The sequence below is a fragment of the Canis lupus genome, chromosome 16 (assembly GCF_048164855.1).
Source record: "Canis lupus baileyi chromosome 16, mCanLup2.hap1, whole genome shotgun sequence".
NCBI lineage: Eukaryota > Metazoa > Chordata > Mammalia > Carnivora > Canidae > Canis > Canis lupus.
In genome coordinates, this window is record NC_132853.1 from 18,228,193 (window position 1) to 18,245,465 (window position 17,273).

Consider the following 17,273-nt stretch of genomic DNA (forward strand, 5'->3'; position numbering starts at 1 on the left):
GGCTCCTGCGGAGAGGCCTGGGGGCACGAGGAAAAGAGCGCGCGCGCACGCCAGCGAGCCGGCCCCAGCCAGGCTCCCGAGCCGCTTCGGTCGGAGACGCCGGGGGGAGGGTGAGGGAGGTGGGGGCGGGGGTGGGGGTGGGGGCTGCGGGCGGGCGGGGCTCCCCGGCAGCCGCTGGGTTCCGAGGGCTTGGGAGGGGCTGGATTGCTGCGGAAGCTTGAGGTGGAGAGAATGGCTGGGGCGGGGCTAAGAACGGGGTGGGGGCGGGGCTAAGGTCCGGGGGTAGGACTAAGAGCGGGGCCTGGAGAGGAGCTAGGGATGGGACTGAGGGGGCTGGGCCTGAGCGGCCGAGCTAAGGTTTAGGCCCGAGAGAAAGAGGCGGTACTAAGGTTCCAGGTGGGACGAAGAGGGGCGAGAAGGAGGTGGGAGGCCCCGGATGAAGAGCGCGGCTGAAGCTTAGGTTTGGGCTAAAACAACGCAGAGCAAGGGGAGGGTGGAGGGAGAGATTGGGAAGCATGGGGCGGAGTTAAGGGCTGGATCGGGGCGAGGCTGACATTGAGGTTTACGGCTGGCTCGGCCAAGCTGAGGTTCAGGATTGGACTTCCGCGAGGAAGTCTTGTAGAGAGAGAACTGGGCTGGGAGCGATGTGGGTCAGGACGACACTGACGATCGAAAGGTGGACTAAGGAAAAGACTGAGGACAATGCCACCCTCTGGGCTGAGAGCAGCACTGGTGAGCAGGGGGCGGGGCAGGAGTTTGGGGGTGGGTTTCGGTCTAGGGGCGTGGCACTCAAGGAGGGTTTAGAACTGGGTAGAGCCTGGCGAAGGAGGCGGGGTCGGGGCTGGGCCGGGGCGGAGTTAGGGCCTAGGGGCGGGCTCACGCCGAGCCGTGGGCCAATGATTGAGGACTGGGGTCCTGAGCCCTGGAGAGTGCCTGCGGGGTCGGCCGGGCGGTCCTGCTGGAGCCAGAGCGGCCGGCCCCGAGCTAGTAGGAGTGGGAGGTGCTGCCTTGTTGCAGTCGGAGCCCTGGCCGCTGCCTAAGAAGTGCGGGGCCTGGCCAGAGCGCCTGGTCCAGCGCCCACCCAGTCGCCAGGTTGGGCCGGGCGGTTCCATTGAATCTCAGAGGAGGAAGGAGTCTGGAGGTTCCACGCGTGACATCACAATTACTGTCAGATTTGGCGGGGCCAGGGCGGTATTTCCCAGAAGACAGTGCACACTGCGCTGTCTAGCTCCCTCTTTCTCCCTGCTTCCCTTCCTTTCTCCCTTCCCCCTCTCCCTTCCTCCCCCATTCAGCTGCTTTGGTGCCCAACCTGGAACCCCACCACCTGTGCCACAAGGGCGGGGGGAGCGCCTCAGCCCGCAGGACTGGGAGGATTCTGTACAAATGAGCATCACCTGTGAGTTTTGAGTTAGGCCCCTGCACCTGGTTGAATGCCCCACCAAGAATACCACCATAAGCCTCCCTCTTCCTTTCAAGCCGTCCCTCTACTCATTTCATTATGAAGTCTGCCCTGTGTCTGGCCACAATTGCTGCTGCTCCTAAGTAGGAGCTCTCCTATCTGTGAAATTAGAGAGCAGGTTGTCTTCCTCCTACCTGAAGTTACCAAGTCCCACCCCTTGGCAGAGTTTTGATCCATTTATTAACTTGTGTCTTTGGACAACTTTCTTATCCTGACTCTCTGAGTCCCCCACCGATAGAAGGGATTGTGGTGAGGATTTCAGATCCAAGGCATATTTTAAAAGCCCAGCACAGGGGGATCCCTGGGTGGCTCAGCGGTTTGGTGCCTGCCTTTGGCCCGGGACGTCGGTCCTGGAGTCCTGGGATCGAGTCTCGGGATCGAGTCCCACATCGGGCTCCCGACATGGAGCCTGCTTCTCCCTCCTCCTGTGTCTCTGCCTCTCTCTCTCATAAATAAATCTTAAAAAAAAAAAATAAAAGCCCAGCACAGTGCCTAACTTTGGAAAGATGCTTATCCTGGGCCACTTCTCCTTTTCTAGAAAAGTCCTCAGTGTTGAACCCTGGACAGAATCTCCAGTGCTGTGGCTTCTTTATGGTTGGTTCCAATAGGGTTTTTTCTATTCTACTCATGTATTTATTCAATCAACCGACATTTATGGGACACTTTTCATGTCCCAGAACTTGCAGATACAGAGGCAGATAAAATATGGGCCTGTTCTCAAGTTGCCCTAGAGTAAGTGCATAAAGTACCATGGCAGGGTAAAAGGACACAAGACATGTGTGACCAATTCTGCTTGGAGAGAGAGTGTTGTTCTTTCCAAGATAAACAGGTATTTCTGGGGAGTGAGAGGCAGGAGAGAAAAAATGGAGGAGAGAGGGGTAGGAGGAAAGATGAGTGAGAAAAACTTAACAACTGAGGAAGGAACCAGGGCTGGGTCCTGGGGGGTCAGTTATGTCATGATAGGGAGTTTGCACCTCATCCTGAAGGTAGTGGAAGGCTATTAAACAGGAGGAACGTGGTGGATTGGTTGGAAAACTCAATTTAGCTGCATTGTCTGCATGCGGGTAGTAAAACAGAAGGCAGGGAGATTAGGCTGGAGGTTCTTGAGTTGTCTTAGGAATAATGAAGTTCTGAACCAAGTTAGAGGCAGATGTGGGGGGCAGGTAGGCATGGTAAGACTTCGTCATCAACTGGGTGTAGAAGTGAAGGAAAGAACCATCCCTAGATTTCTAGCCAAGGTGTCCATTCCTTTCTGAAATGAAAGAGATAAAAGGAGATGGCTCCTGGAGGGCAGGGAGAAGATAGATTTGTGTATGATGTGCTGGTCTAAGATGTTTTGCAAATGTCCTAGAGAATATTGATTCTGTGCTCAGGAAAGCAGTCTGAACTGGAGGCCCTGATTTATGTCATTTTTTTGATGGATGTTGAAACCATGTAAGTGGATGACATTATCCAAGAGAAGTCTGTAGAGTCTTTGAGAAGGAGGTCAAACAGAACCCTGGTAATTACCAATTTAAGGGGTACAGCAGAGGAAAAGGAAACTGCAAAGAAGTCAGGAAAGAACTAAATAGCCACTCAGAGAAGGAAGACAGAGGAGTTGAGAGAGGTCAGTCATGGGGGTCAGAAGAACAGTTTGCAGAAGAAAAGAGATCAATTGGTCAACAGTGTCAAGAGAAGAAAGAAGGCCACTGGGTTTAGTTATTAGGAAATTGTTGAGGGGGTGGGTGCCTGGCTGCTGCAGTCAGTAGAGCAGGGGGCTCTTGATCTTGGGGTTATGAGTTTGAGTCTCACATCAGGCATAGAGATTACTTTAAAAAAATAAAAGCTTAAATAAATAAATACATAAATAAAAAGGAAATTGTTGGTGGCCTTTGCCTGGGCTTTTTTGATAGAAAGGCCCAGTAGCTGCCATGATGTATGTGGCTGGCAGAGAAGAGAGGTGGAGACTCTGAGCTAACTGAAGGTAGGGACTTGGCCTCCTCCACTGGTGCCTGGTGAAGCTAATCAATTATGTCTGTTAAATGAACAAGTGAATAAACCTGGATTGAAAAGGAAGCGAGGTGGGATATGCAGTGGTAGAGGGAGAAGCAGGGTTCATAGAGTATTTTGTTTAAAGATAGTCATTGCTTGTAGGGAAAAAAAAAAAACAGTAAAGAAGGAGAAGGTAAAAATTCTGACTGGGACCTAGGATTCAGGGGCTTTGGGCAGGAGAAAGGTGGAGGGATACTTCTCCAGGCTGGGGGAGAGTCGATGAGCGGGGGAGCAGCCTCAGGCAATGCTGGTACAATGATCTGAAAGGAACAGCAGCAGGGTAGGAGTTTCCAGGAAGGTGCTGGAAGTTATTCATTCATTCATTCATTCATTCATTCATTCATTCATTCATTCCATAAATTTTGGGTACTTACTGTGTTGTGGAAAATAGAAAGAGCTGACCAGGGACCTGTAGAAAGATGACCAAGTGCCACTGAAGTCCCCCAAGCAGTCAGCTTTTTTTTTTTTTTTTAATTTTTATTTATTTATGATAGTCACACAGAGAGAGAGAGAGGGGCAGAGACATAGGCAGAGGGAGAAGCAGGCTCCATGCACCGGGAGCCCGACGTGGGACTCGATCCCGGGTCTCCAGGATCGCGCCCTGGGCCAAAGGCAGGCGCTAAACCGCTGCGCCACCCAGGGATCCCCCAAGCAGTCAGCTTAAGGAGCAGGACTCATGGGATCCCTGGGTGGCGCAGCGGTTTGGCGCCTACCTTTGGCCCAGGGCGCGATCTTGGAGACCCGGGATCGAATCCCACGTCGAGCTCCCAGTGCATGGAGCCTGCTTCTCCCTCTGCCTATGTCTCTGCCCCTCTCTCTCTCTCTGTGTGACTATCATAAATAAATAAAAATTAAAAAAAAAAAAAAAAGGAGCAGGACTCAGCTCTGATGCCCCAAAGGACAAAGCTAGCTGTGGGAAGTAAGGGCAAGCGGCAGACTCTGCCCTGTGGCTGCTGATGGAACTGTTGCCCTATCCAGCTCAGGAACACCCTCTGACCAGCTTCCACATGCCCCAGGAATTCCTGCAATTGTCCCTCCTTGCCTAGGCTCTGGCTTACTCCTATTCATTACTTCACATTCTGCTCCTGTTACGCTTCTTCCAAGAAGCCTTCCTCATCACCTCTCCTCATCCCCTAGCACTGTTGCACTCCTTGGTAGATGCCCTTGTTCTAACTCCCACAGGCCTTCCTCCCCCCCACTTCTTTGCCTGAACTGCTCATCCTCTGGAGTCCCCCTCCTCACCCCATCCCTCAGCTCCTTGAGAAGGGGGCGTGTTGGATCGTTTTTTTAATTTGCATCTCCAGGGTACAGGTGGGGCTTCTCAGGAAGTCTGTGATGAGTGAATGGCATGGGGAGGGGCTGCTGCCACTGCCACTCTACTCTCTCAGATGTAAACAGGTTACCCAGCTGGGAGAGAGGACATCTGCTGGCTGGCGTGGCGTCTAGCACGGATGCATCTACCTTCTCCTCTGAAGGTGGGTCCAGGGAATCTCTGGCCCCAGGGTTCCCCACCACCTCTCATTTGGGAAAACTAATACCTGGTGGCAGGCAGGAGGGAGTGAAGTGTTTGGTCCCGAAAGGGGGGACCCCAGCTGCTCCAGCCCCACCCCATCCCATACCCCTGCCAGGCGGGGAAGGCCCTTTCTCTGGAGGCCATAAGTCACCCCTGTGTTTTGTAGCACTTTATGGTGCACAAATTTCTTTGGCATATGTGAACTGAGTCCTTTCAACAATTCTGCAAAATAGGTATTACCACCATCCCCATTTTGTGGATAAGGAAATGAAGGTGCAGAGAAGTAATCTGCCCTGGGACATCCAGCTAGTGACAGAGCTGGGACTTGTACTCAGGCCTGTCTGACTACAAGTTCAGGGCACTTGACACTATACTGCCCCCTGTCCCTAGTTCAGTGCTGAAGAAGGTGGTGGTGGCGGTGGTCCAAGGTCCAGCCTCACATGCCTTATTCCCCCCAGAATGGAAAAGGAGCATAGGAGAAGCAAAAATGGAGGCCACCAAATGGGACAGGGGCATATGGGGCACCTGGGACCCTCACAGCCTGGTGGGGGAAAAGGAAGGAAGGAGAAATGTGGGGCAAAGCTCTTACCAAGCTGCTGTGCCATCTCTCAAGTACTTTTAAGGCCACTTGGACTAACACACGCCTAACCTGGTAACTCCTGGCTGGGGGCCGGTGTGACGTCTTGTCCCAGGTCCACCCTTGTAGAGGCTGGATAAAGGCTCAGTCCTCCTGGCCTGAGGGAGTAAGCCAGCTGCTGCACCCCCTACCAGGCTGTCCTGGAGTTTATCAGTGCCAACCCACTACTTCCTCCAGGGGTGGGTAGAACTGGAGTCCAGGGGAGGGGGGAGGAACTGCAAGAAGGTGCCTTGCTCTCTCTGTCCTAGTATGTGAGACCTTAGGCACATGGAAGTCACTTCATGCGGTGGCCCGAGGGAGAGCCATTGGTAGACTAGAGATGGAGGGGGTAGAGGCTGAGTGTCCAGTGTGTCCAGGGCTTATGTTCACCTGAACAAACGAGGTGAAGGCTCGCTCCAGGGCTTCCCCCAAATCCCAAATCCTTACCCCCAGCAGCTTCTCAACTGTGTCCTGGGAAAGGGAACTTGCTGCATACAAGGGATGGAAGGGCTCAGGCTGGGGTCGGGTTGTTCAAGTCTGTGGCTCTAAGGAGATGGGATGGGGAAGGAGGCCATGAGTACGGAGTAGAGAAGAGTGAGCATGGAGAACAGGAGAGAGGTGAGAAAGTGAAGAAGGTGTCAGAAGGGAGGGGAGGGGCTTGGCGAAGAAGAGGGAAAGCAAGCACTAGAGTCAGGAGAAGCTGAGGAGACAGACCAAATCTCTCCCCCAGGCTTGAGCCTCCAGGCCACAGCAAGTCTGGGGGCTGGAGTGATCCTGAGGCTGAGGGCTAGGGATGGGGGCTTCCTGGTGGTGCAGGGCAGGCTAGGAACTCTGAAGTGGTGCTCCTCTCTGCCATGTGGCTCCATGGTCTGCTTGGCCTGAGGGCCTTCCCCTACCCAGGCAGCCTGCGGAGTTCCCCAGCATGATAGGCAGGCATCAGAGGGGAGCAAGGGAAACTTGCTGATACATTTTCCTGAGAGTCTGGTTGGAGGATTTGTGCAGGGGGCCTGAGGGGCAAGGGGAGTGCTGAGTTCCTACTGGGTGGTTACCACTCAGAAGCAGAAAGGTGCCAGGGAAGGTAGGGGTGGGGGTGGCAGAGGGGTCTGGTGAAGATAGATTGAGCTATGGGAGGGGAGACCCAGAGGTGTACTGCTGTTGCCATCCCTGCATGACCCAGACTCCTGCCCTCTCAGGTGAATTCAAGGACCCGGACAGGTGCTGCTGGAAACACAAGCAGTGCACTGGGCACATTATCCACCCCTTCACCTCTGACTATGGTCACCACAACCTGCACCTGCACTCTGTCAGCCACTGCGACTGTGATTCTAGGTAAGGGCCCTCCTCCTTGGGGGACGCACAGCCCGAGAGACACTCCTGGGCAGAGCAAGGCCCACAATTTCCCCACGGTTCCCCCTTCAGCTTTGACCTGGCACTGCCAGCCCAGTTTCTGCTTCATAGACCTGGCTCTGCCCCAAAGCCAGGGGGAGGAGGTTTCTCTTGGCAGCCTGGACTGAGCATGGTAGAAGCCAGCTGTCCTTCTGACTCTGGGACCCTGGTGTGTGTGGGGGAGTCATGGAGGCCTGGGAGCCAGGCTGAGTCCTCTGTGTGGCAGGCTGAAGGACTGCTCAGAGAAGACAAATAGCAGCAGCTCCCGAGATGTGGGCCCAGCCTGCTCCCGAGATGAGGGCTCAACATGTTTCAACATCATCCAGTCCCCTTGCTTTGAGCTCATCCCAGAGGAGGAGTGTGTGGAACGGTTCTGGTATGGCTGGTGAGTGCTGGCAGGCTGACAAGGGCGGCACTAAGGGGCACTGGCCCCCCCACTCTCTGTCAATCTTCTCTTTCCCTGTCCCCCCCTCCCTCCCAGGTGCAAAAGCTATAGGCCTGTCTCTGTGGCCGTGATCCACCATCCCATCCACCATGACTGTGGGGCAGATAATCTGAATGAAGAGGAGGAGGAGGAGGAGGAAGAAGAAAGCAAGCCCCCCATTCCGACCCAGGTGGGGCCGGCCACCACCACCACCACACCCGCTGACCCAGTTATGGGCACAATCACAAGTACCCCGGATTCAGCAGCTCCCATCACTATCTGGCGCTCTGAGAGCCCCACAGGGAAGTCCCAGGGCCACAAGGTGATCAAGAAGGTAAAGAAGAAAAAAGAGAAAGAGAAAGACAAGGAAGAGGATACAGATGAGAAGCCAAAGCCGAAGAAAAAAGTCAAGAAGGGCAAGTTGATTAAGAAGAAAAGCCCAGTTAAATCGGAATCTTCACCTCCAGACCTGAGCCGGTCAGTAAGCCCGAGAGAGTTGACCAGGATGTCAGAGTCCAGCCCAGATAGCCGGGGAGACCTGGAGAGTGAGGACAGTTACAATGACCCCAGGCGGGAGGAGCCCTCTAGCGAGGATATCTTGGAGTCTTCGTCCCCCAGGAAGAGAGAGAAGAACACCATCCAGACTAAGAAACCTGGGGCAAGGGCCTCACCAGTCAAGAAGGTCAAGAGGAAATCTCCCCCAGCATCAAATCCCAATCTCAGTTGAGGCCAGGGCATCCAGGGTGAAGAATAAATGCGATCAAGCCTGTAGCTGACCCCCTGCTGCTGTTCTCTCTCCCTCCAACCTGTCCCTTCCCAGGGGAGGGGGTGGGTTCTGGGCACAGCAGGAGTCAAGGGGCCAGGGGCTACTGGGGTTTTGGAAGAGTAATTTGTTCCTCAGGACGGAGTCCATGGGAACAGAAGGGAGGGCAGAGGCGGGGCACAGCCTGTTTCTCTGTAACATTCTAGGCTCAGGGCAGAGCACATCTGGATGGGGTGGGAAGGAGGCTCCCCATCTTTTGGGAGACTGGTCTGTGAAATCCACTCGGGGATAGGCAGTGCTGTCTGCAGTGATACCCCTAATAAATTGAACCTTTTAACCCACTCTGTGCCACTGTGCCTGGCCTTTCCCTCTTCTAAGTGGCCCTTAGGAAGATGCTGGTGGCACCAAAGGGAACATGGTCTTCCTGGCTGCTGTGTCCCTGACAGAAGACCGGCTCTTCCCTCCCAACTCTTGCCAACAGCCAAAGAGATCTTGAATGATGTAATGAAGTCAAGATGGGAAGCTCACGGAGTTTGGGCAGCAGTGATTTCTCTGCTGAGCCCCAAAGCAGAGGAGAGGGAGGAGGAAAGCCTCATTTAGCACAAACTCACAAAGCTTTGAGACCAGGCCCTTCTGAAGAAACAGGGGAGACCAGGAGTTTGGAATACACACAGGCAGTGGGGCCAGGAGCAGGGGCTAGGGCCAAGGGAGCTGGCTGGTCCCAAGCTGATAAGAGGGAGGCCAGCCTCCCCTGTAGCAGCCTGGCACTTTCTTTTCCAGGGCAAGCCTGGGGCCCATCCTGGGGCAGACATCCTCATGTAGAGCTATCACAGATCAAGCCTTGGCTGGCAATGAGTGGGGAAAGAGGTGCAGGGGCTCAAACTGAGAAACCAAAATTTACTTGCAGCCCTTCTTCACTGCGCCAGAAGCGGCTAGTGGGCACAGTGGATGGGACAGCCACCTGTGAATGCAGTAACAACAGCTAATGGGTACTGGGGCCTCATGAGGTCCCAGGCCCTGGGCGGAGCGCTCACATGTCCTCTCTCAATCCTACCGGCTGCCCTGATGAGGCAGATTATCACTCCACTTTACAGAGAAGATGGCTGGCTCAGAGACAACAGGCACAGGGCTCGGAGGCAGAGCAGGGATGTGGCCCCAGGTAGTCAGATTCAGAAGCTGCTTGCTGTTCTGAGTCACTGCCTCTTTGATGGCCTGGAAGGAGTCAGAGGGAGCCCTGAGAGCTCCACACACACTGCTTTGAAAGCCACCCTTCAAAAGCTGGAGTGTTGGAGAGAGAGGCTTTGCCAAGTGCTCTGTAGAAACACTGTTTATTCAAATGACAGGCAGGAAGCGGAGGCAGCAGCAGGTGGGTGAAGGCGGCCAGGTGGGGGCTGGGCAGGTTAGCACTGCTCCCCTTTGTCCCCTGCAATTTTGCTTTGCTAGCCACCAGAGCTGTCGGCATCAGGGTCAGAAATACTTTCCCTCTTCTCCCTCCTGCCCCAAACTGAATAAATAGCATTCCTCTCCCCACAAGAGTTGGGGGAGACTCATGTGCTGAGCTTGGTGCCCCGGGGTCACAGCCCAGAGTCAGATGAGGGCAGAAGCTCAAAAATGGCTTGTAGGGAGTAGAATACAAAACTGTTCCACTCTCATTCTCGTCTTCCTCTTCTTCCTCCCTGCCACACTCCCCTCCCAGCCTGGTCCCAGGATAGGTGGTCGGTGAGGGCCTGGAGTGGAAGAATTGTCACCTAGCGTACACTGAGCTCAAATTCCCAAGGCCATCCAGCTTGTCACCCATCCAGGCTGACCACCAAAGAGAACGTCAATTCACGTCACTTTATGGACAGAAAAGGAGGGGCAGGGAGTGAGGCAGTGGGCGGCTGGGCCTCTCCCAGCCTCAGAGGTAACTAGAGTCCTAGGAGCAGGCCCCCTACCGATCCATCTCATCCAGGAGTGGGGTGGCATCGCCAGCAATGGACATGGGGGTGCTTTCGATCATGGGGCTGGGAGAGGGCCGAGGTGTCAGCCGCTGCTTCTGTTTCCGCCGCTCTGCTTCCTTCTCCTGTAGCCACTGCTCTGCCATCTTCCCCCAGTCGATGGCCGCGTGGCTGTTGGACCTGGGAGAGGAAGAAGGGGCCTGAGATCAGGATACTCTGCAGCTCACCAGAGTATCTGGTATCTCACCAAACACTGCTGATCATCCATCCTTACAGAAATGGACTTCCTAGTTTTGGGTAGCAGTAGCAGTCGTGGTAAGCTGCCACATTGCCCTTTTCTGTCTTCTAGAAAGCAGTCATCCTGGGCTATCACTGGGGTCACGGCCCTCACAAGGTCCAGGGTCCTGCCTATGCTGAGCCTGTTGGCCTCTTGACAACACCTGCCCCTAATAACCTTCTCTGTCACCAACTATATACTTACTTTGGCTGCTGCTGCCGTTGCCGAGAGCTGGAGGAGGGCTGGGGCTGGGCCTGGGCAGACTGTGGGGTGGTGCTGGCCTGTAGTTGGTGGTACTGTGGTGTGGTGATGGGCTGGCTGGGGGTTGTGTAGGAGTAGCTGGGGGTCATTAGTGGTGTGGCCACTGGCTGCTGGGCTGGCGTTGGGAACACCTGGAGAAAGGTGAACAGTTAAATGGGGGTGGGTCTCTTGAGCATGTGCAGTCCTAAGCAGTAGAGAGAGGCCAGCAGGATGGGACCTGGCACAACAATGGAGCCCACCAGCCCTGATTGCTTGAAGGTCCCAAAGATCGCAAAGGACTATGGAAAAATCAGACCTTCTCTTACTCCCTTTACCCTCAAGTGGGCCTGAAAAAAAGGGCTATGGGTCAGACACAGTTCCTAAGGCTGTGAGCCCCATCTGTACATATGGGCACTGTGGTGGACACTGCCAGAGGCCAGTCTATGGTCATGGGTCAGTAAAGGATGATGGTTCTGTTTCAGTCTTCTTTACCGTCCGCAGAGAGCCTTGCCCCCAAGCCACGTACGTGGTAAGCGCTGCTGCCTCCTCCACTGCCGCCATAGCCATACTGGCTGGAGGCCCACTGGGCTGGGGTGGCATTAGGGTTCTGTCCTTGACCTGTCACAGCTGCAATGGCACTGAACATCTGCGAGGTCATGTTCTGGGGCAGGGCATTCACAGCCCGTGTCAGATCTGTAAGCACAGAGAGGTGGAGGATGGGCATGTTAGAGGTCAAAGTCCTTTTAGCACCATCCCTCCAGCTCCCAGTCACAGACATGGGTTCCTTACCTGCAAGGTTGATGTTGGCTGGTGTGGCATTGATAGAAGCAGGTGTCCGTGTCCTGCTGCTGCTACTAGGAGTGATGCCTATAGGAAATGGTCAAAGTTAGTTCTGTCCCTCCAGAAACTTATTTCTGGTTTCACAATGTAGGGGGCTGGAGGAGGTCCCGAGGTGGGTGGAGAGAAGGGAAGCTGCATCGGCAGAGTAGATGGAGGACTTCCTTGATGCCAAGAGGCTGGAGCAGAAGTGAGACAGCTGTGGTGAGAGACCATGCCTCATCCCTTCCACAGATGGCAAGTGATCACCTTGATTCAGGGCCTATGTGTCCTAAGCACACCCCAGAGCTCAGAGCAGAACTCACCTGGTACAGGATCCTGGTAGTGATCCTTAAACCATCTGAAAAGTCCATTCACAGTAGGGAAGATTTGGCCCCGGTACCGGAATCCTTCTGGAGTCACTGTTACATATTCTATCCTGGGATTTTGGAAGGAGACATGTGTCAGATACCACTTGGGGCCAGCCCTGAGAAGCGGCCAGAACAGATCACCCTGTGAAGGAGCCACACTGGGTGCTGGGGGAAAGGAGAGATGAAAGATCCCTGACCCTGTCAAAGGAGGCCGCACTCTGAGGTGAGCACAGGTAAGGCCAGGAGCTTGGTGTACAGGCTGCCAGAGGAAGGCCTGCTGGGGGCTGGGCCACCATCCTGGGCTGCAGAATGATGGCAGCACACTGCAGGTGAGGGTAAGAGTGAGGTCGCAGTGTCAGGGTTGGAGGGGCCAGGGTACCAAAAACAATTCCCAAGACCGGGAGTCTGGAAGCACCCCTGTTAAGGTGGTTAGTCTGACCTTACTCAACACTGTAGTGTAGGGAGTACATAAGAGGATGGGTTCTGGGTTCAGACCAGTTCTAGTTCCAGTTGTGGCTCTGTCACTTGCCACTTAGATGACTTTATATGAAGTTACTAAACCTGGGTCTCCGTTTCATTTGAAAAATGAGAGAAATGACACTTAAACCTTTAGAATTGAGTGTAAGAAATACCTGAAGATGGTGCATGGGAAGCACTTAGCACAATGCCTCAATAGGGTTCTGCTGACTTAAGGATAACTGTCATTTACCCACAGACGATGACAAATATAAAGTTCTCATTTATAAAGTTGAACCCTGCTTCCTAAACCTAATGACACTGAAGTATCGTCAATTCTGCAACACAAGGAGTCTGCACACCTTCCCACGGAAAGTTATCATGTTGCCTCTATTCCCTTGTTTAAAGGTCACTTGTGGGATCCCTGGGTGGCGCAGCGGTTTAGCGCCTGCCTTTGGCCCAGGGCGCGATCCTGGAGACCCGGGATCGAGTCCCACATCGGGCTCCTGGTGCATGGAGCCTGCATGGAGCCCGCATGGAGCCTGCTTCTCCTTCTGCCTATGTCTCTGCCTCTCTCTCTGTGTGACTATCATAAATAAATAAAAAAAAAAAAAAAAAAAAAAAGTCACTTGTTTGTTCAACTATTCCTCATGGGACAGTGTCCAGCCAAGAGCCCTGGCTGTCATCCTCTGGAAGCGTGATGGTGAGTCAGAAATGGTTTCTCAGAAACAATACTCTACATATGCCCAAGATGGTGTAGAGTTTGGAGTCTAGAGCTTCCTGTCACCTAGCCACTGAGTCCCTACTAATAATCTATACTATTTATCATGTGCAAGTAGTATAGAGACAAGAGCAGAAATGCACTGGCCTTGGCCAAGGGGCTGAAGGAAGGATGGGGGCATAGAGAAGGCTGGAAGAATGATCAGCCTGAGTAACAGACAAGAAAGCAAATCTAGAAAAAATGGGACTTTGTCTAATTCAGAGTGAGCTCTAAAGGGACCCAGACAAAGGAATATCTAGGAAGGCCAGCCTGTCAGTCACACACAAAAGGGAGCAGAGGGGGATTCGATGGTAGGAAGAAGAAAAGCTCTTCTCACCCACCCCTTCGGAACAGGCACAAGTTATCTGGCATACAACAGTGACAGTGAGCCATCATGTGCTGACTCGCCCTGGCAAGGGTGAAGTGGAGAGTAAAAAGAGTTGTGTCCTGGTCCCCACCTTTGCTAGTCAGGTGGACAGGGGCAGGTGATTTCCATTACTCCTTGGGAGACAGAAGACGCAAAGGAAAAACTTTTTCTCACAGGGCTGAGGAAAGTATCTTTTTTACCAAATCTTTCCCTTCTGCCTCTAAATCATCACCCTCTCTCCCCAGCTCCAACCTCCACTGCTGGTCTAAACAGATAAAAGGCAAAAGACAGTTAAGCAGAACCAGAGAGAGAATACTGCTCCAGATGTCTCTAACTCCCCTGCTAGACTATCTGCGGACCCCAGTGGCAGCACCTTCTCAGCACCAGTGCTCACCTGGGTTTACCCCGGGGCTGGTATCCCAGTAGGAACTTGCCGGGCAGTTCCTTGCAGGCACAGATGAAATAAGGGATGAAGGTGGGCTTCTCCTTCTTAGTTTTGATGAGCAGCTCCTCTAATTTCTGGGGGTAGAACGAGGGGGAGAGGTTGGGATAGCAGCATGCTTGGTACACAATGTCTGGTTCATACATGAGGTACACTTCCTTCACCAGATGAACATCCCCTACACTGAAGGGAAATCATATCCTGAAGTCATTGGGAAAGGTCATGCCTGGAAGAGCCCTGGGCTCACCTTACGGTCACCACCACTGCAGTCCTGATAATATTTGTGGTTCAGAAGGTCCCGGGCAAAGGATGCCATGGGCTGGACGTAGCGAGCAACAATCTCATCCAAGTCTTCAAATTCCTGTGGGGAGATGGTAAGGCCCCGTGTGTCACATTCCGAGCTGAAACTCCTGGCCCTTCATCCAATCCACTCAAAAGAGGATCTAGAGGAGGACATGGACTTCCCAGCCCTGCTGTAGCCTCACTTCACTGCAAAGACCCCTCAAGTTATTATCTGTTTGAGTCATGCCCAGATTTATGAGCTTACAAGGCACAAAATTCTTTAAACCATAACTTTGATTCTACCCTGCCACTTGGGAACAAGAGAGCTTCCCCAATTTTTTCTCTACTGAAAACAAAAATGAGAAACGTGTGTGCGTATGTGTACACAACCACGTGCTTCTACATGTATATTTTCTTCTATTTCTCTGCTGATGCTCTCAAGGTAGTCTATTTTAAAATCTGGAGAACACAGAGAAAGGAGCAAAACATACAAAAGTGTTATCAAATGACTCATTTCACAATCAACCTCCTGTTCCACTGCTCTGTGCAGCTAAACTACATATAATGCACATAAGCCACTATATCAGCTCAGAGTAGCCAGAAATGGCTTGTTTCCAAGAGAAGGAGAGGTGATGGGGAGCGGGCAGGAGCCAGCTCTCACCTCGCTGTTGATCCACAGTGTGGCCCCCAGGCTGAAGGCATTTTCTTTGCCCTCTTCCCGTACATCCACATGTTGGTAGATGCCATCGCTGACCTTCCAGGTCACAGTCAGGTGATTTTCACCCTTACTGCTTGGGCGGATGATCACGTCACCCTGGTCCATGGTCTCCATCATCTTTTCTGCTTGCTTGAAGTTTATATTATGGAAGGACGGGTGTGCGATCACTCGCTTGATGTATGCTGAGGAGGGCAGGAAAGGAGTACACACTGGGTGAGGGGACTGAGACCCCACAACGGCAGGACAACTTGTGGCTTCACTTCTGACCCGCTATCAAATTCTGAGACTCTTTCACCTTCTCCAGACCTGGGTTCTCTGAGGTGAAGGATGTGTGAACCTGGCTTTCTAAGGTGCTGAGAGAATGAAGCTCTAAGAGTCATAGTGCATTACCAAAGAACACGTGACCCACAAAGACCCTGGCTTCCAGCCTGGCCACTGACTCCAGCCACGATGTTTCTGGGCCTGAGCACCTCAAAGCTGAGCACTCACTCCCCCCGCCCCGAGGTACAGCCATCAGCAAGTGCATAGTGCAGAGAGCGGGCTGCCAAGACCCGGGCTGCAGAAGTGTGGTGGAGGCCACACTCACTGGTCCGCTGCTGCTTCCGTTTCATGTCCTCCTCCTGCTTGTGGTCCGCTGCTTCGGCATCAAAGTCATAGTAGGTGTCCTTGGGCAGTTTCCACTCATTGTTCCTGTCCATGAGGTCTGAGGTTCGGCAGGTGAGATCGGCACTAAACTTCTCAATGTCAATCTTCATGATGCGGCAGTGAACGGTCATTCCCACCTAGATCCACAGAACATTTGAGCTGGAAGGGACAAAGATGATCTAGCCCGATGCCCCATTTTACATGTGAGAAAACCAAAGTCTAGGCCAAAAGATGGAGAGTGATTTGCCCAAAGCTAGCCAGCTAGCAAGTAGCAGATTAGGAGTTCAGTGTGGAGTCTGGTCTGCAGACTACGGGCCATGGTCGGCACAGATGCCTCTTACTCTAGGCAGGAAAACCAAACAGGAGCTTCCTGGGATCTACTCTGCCACTGGCACTATTCCCTTCTCCCATAAAGTTACCTAATTACTGTTCCTGGGGTGCAATCAAAGTCTGGCTGCCCTTTTTGGAGAGGAGGCAAATAAGTGCTTTCTGTTCTTTCCCTCTGACTTGAGCCTTTCTATCTAAACAGTGGCACAAGCCCATTGCATTGCATGGCTCTCCTTTAAAAAATCCCCCTAGGGCAGCCTGGGTGGCTCAGCGGTTTAGCGCCTGCCTTTGGCCCAGGGCCTGATCCTGGAGACCCCAGATCGAGTCCCATGTCGGGCTCCCTGCATGGAGCCTGCTTCTCCGTCTGCCTGTGTCTCTGCCTCTCTTTCTCTCTGTTTCTCATGAATGGATGAAATCTTAAAAAAAAAAAAAAAAAAAAAAAATCCCTCTAGCTTCTTTTTTAGAAGGGTCTTTCTCCAATCTTCCTAACTCTACAGTTCTTAGGGGTTCATGACACTTAGAACGAGAGAATTTGGCAGATCTGGTACCAGCCATGTCATCAACTAACTGGGTGATCCCCGAAAAGGCGGTCAAATTTGCCTGAAAAAGGAAGGTAATATTTCTTTCCCTACCATGTTGTGAGACTAGAGACAGCATATGTAATGTCAAGTGCTGGTATCTACTGGGTGAATAAATGGCAGTTGGCAGAAGAATATAGAACAGAAAGAGACCTTAGCCTTTGTTTCACAGCATGTAAGGCTGGGTCCTGCTTCCTGCCTGCAGTCTAAAGCACAGCTTCCCACACAGGAAGAGAGAGCCCTCTCCTGAAGGGCTTGGCAACCCAATGAACTTTCACAAAGACAGTGAACAAAAGCTGCTACTCATTCACATGCTTCTCACCCTGGCTTCTTTCAACTAGTTATAAATCCTCCTGACACTCTCCCTCTACCAGCAGGCACTGGGAACAGAGCTTTCACTTCTAGGGGGGCATAGCCCAAAGTTCCGGAAAGCACAATTTGGACAACTGTAAGTTGCACTAGATGCCTTAGCCTGGTCATTCATCTACCTTCACTCGCTCCTCCGGCCGCTTTACCACTTTGTCACTGAGGAACTTGGTGGGGATGAAGCCGGTGACACCATTGTCTAGCCGTGTTTTGACACCAATGGCCTGGCCTGGGCATGAACCGCTGTCAAAGTGGTTCCAGACCTAAAAAGTGCATCAGAATAGGAGCTTGGTCATTAGGATTCTGGAGATCACACATTCAAAAAGGAGCTGCTGGGACACTGTAATTTATCTTATCATAACACCTGGCAACATGTCTGAAAACACAATGACTTAGCCACCCACCAACATAGATTTTGAACATCCCTAATGTTCCTTAATTCATAACTGATGTTTGGCACCACTGGCCATCAGATCAATCCTTTATGTTAATCTAATCT

At 52.7% G+C, this 17,273-nt stretch overlaps 2 protein-coding genes across 11 annotated transcripts in view; one reads left to right on the plus strand and one right to left on the minus strand.

Moving 5' to 3' along the window:
- Positions 1-276: 276 nt before the first annotated feature.
- Positions 277-8,205, plus strand: PROCA1 (protein interacting with cyclin A1). 9 transcript variants are annotated; one of them, XM_072779311.1, is made up of 5 exons: positions 277-732; positions 4,879-4,965; positions 6,813-6,948; positions 7,232-7,390; positions 7,487-8,205. In XM_072779311.1, the coding sequence occupies exons 1-5, from the start codon at positions 645-647 to the stop codon at positions 8,154-8,156; spliced, it is 1,140 nt and encodes a 379-aa protein (XP_072635412.1). In that variant the 5' UTR covers positions 277-644; the 3' UTR covers positions 8,157-8,205. The 9 variants fall into 9 exon arrangements, with proteins under 9 accessions (XP_072635412.1, XP_072635416.1, XP_072635417.1 ...); XM_072779313.1 differs by having other exon boundaries at positions 608-732; positions 4,795-4,965; XM_072779314.1 differs by lacking the exon at positions 277-732 and adding an exon at positions 1,238-1,396.
- A 1,299-nt stretch (positions 8,206-9,504) lies between these two features.
- SUPT6H (SPT6 homolog, histone chaperone and transcription elongation factor) overlaps positions 9,505-17,273 on the minus strand; it is a 36,793-nt gene continuing 29,024 nt past the window's right edge. For both annotated transcript variants that reach the window (XM_072779308.1, XM_072779310.1), the window contains exons 28-37: positions 16,897-17,037; positions 15,445-15,640; positions 14,802-15,040; positions 14,106-14,219; positions 13,811-13,935; positions 11,789-11,901; positions 11,436-11,513; positions 11,173-11,339; positions 10,611-10,798; positions 9,505-10,309 (exon numbers count right to left, since the gene is read on the minus strand). In XM_072779308.1, coding sequence (XP_072635409.1) covers positions 10,123-10,309; positions 10,611-10,798; positions 11,173-11,339; positions 11,436-11,513; positions 11,789-11,901; positions 13,811-13,935; positions 14,106-14,219; positions 14,802-15,040; positions 15,445-15,640; positions 16,897-17,037 — 1,548 coding nt within the window. In that variant the 3' untranslated portion in view covers positions 9,505-10,122. The remainder of the gene's footprint in view (positions 10,310-10,610; positions 10,799-11,172; positions 11,340-11,435; positions 11,514-11,788; positions 11,902-13,810; positions 13,936-14,105; positions 14,220-14,801; positions 15,041-15,444; positions 15,641-16,896; positions 17,038-17,273) is intronic.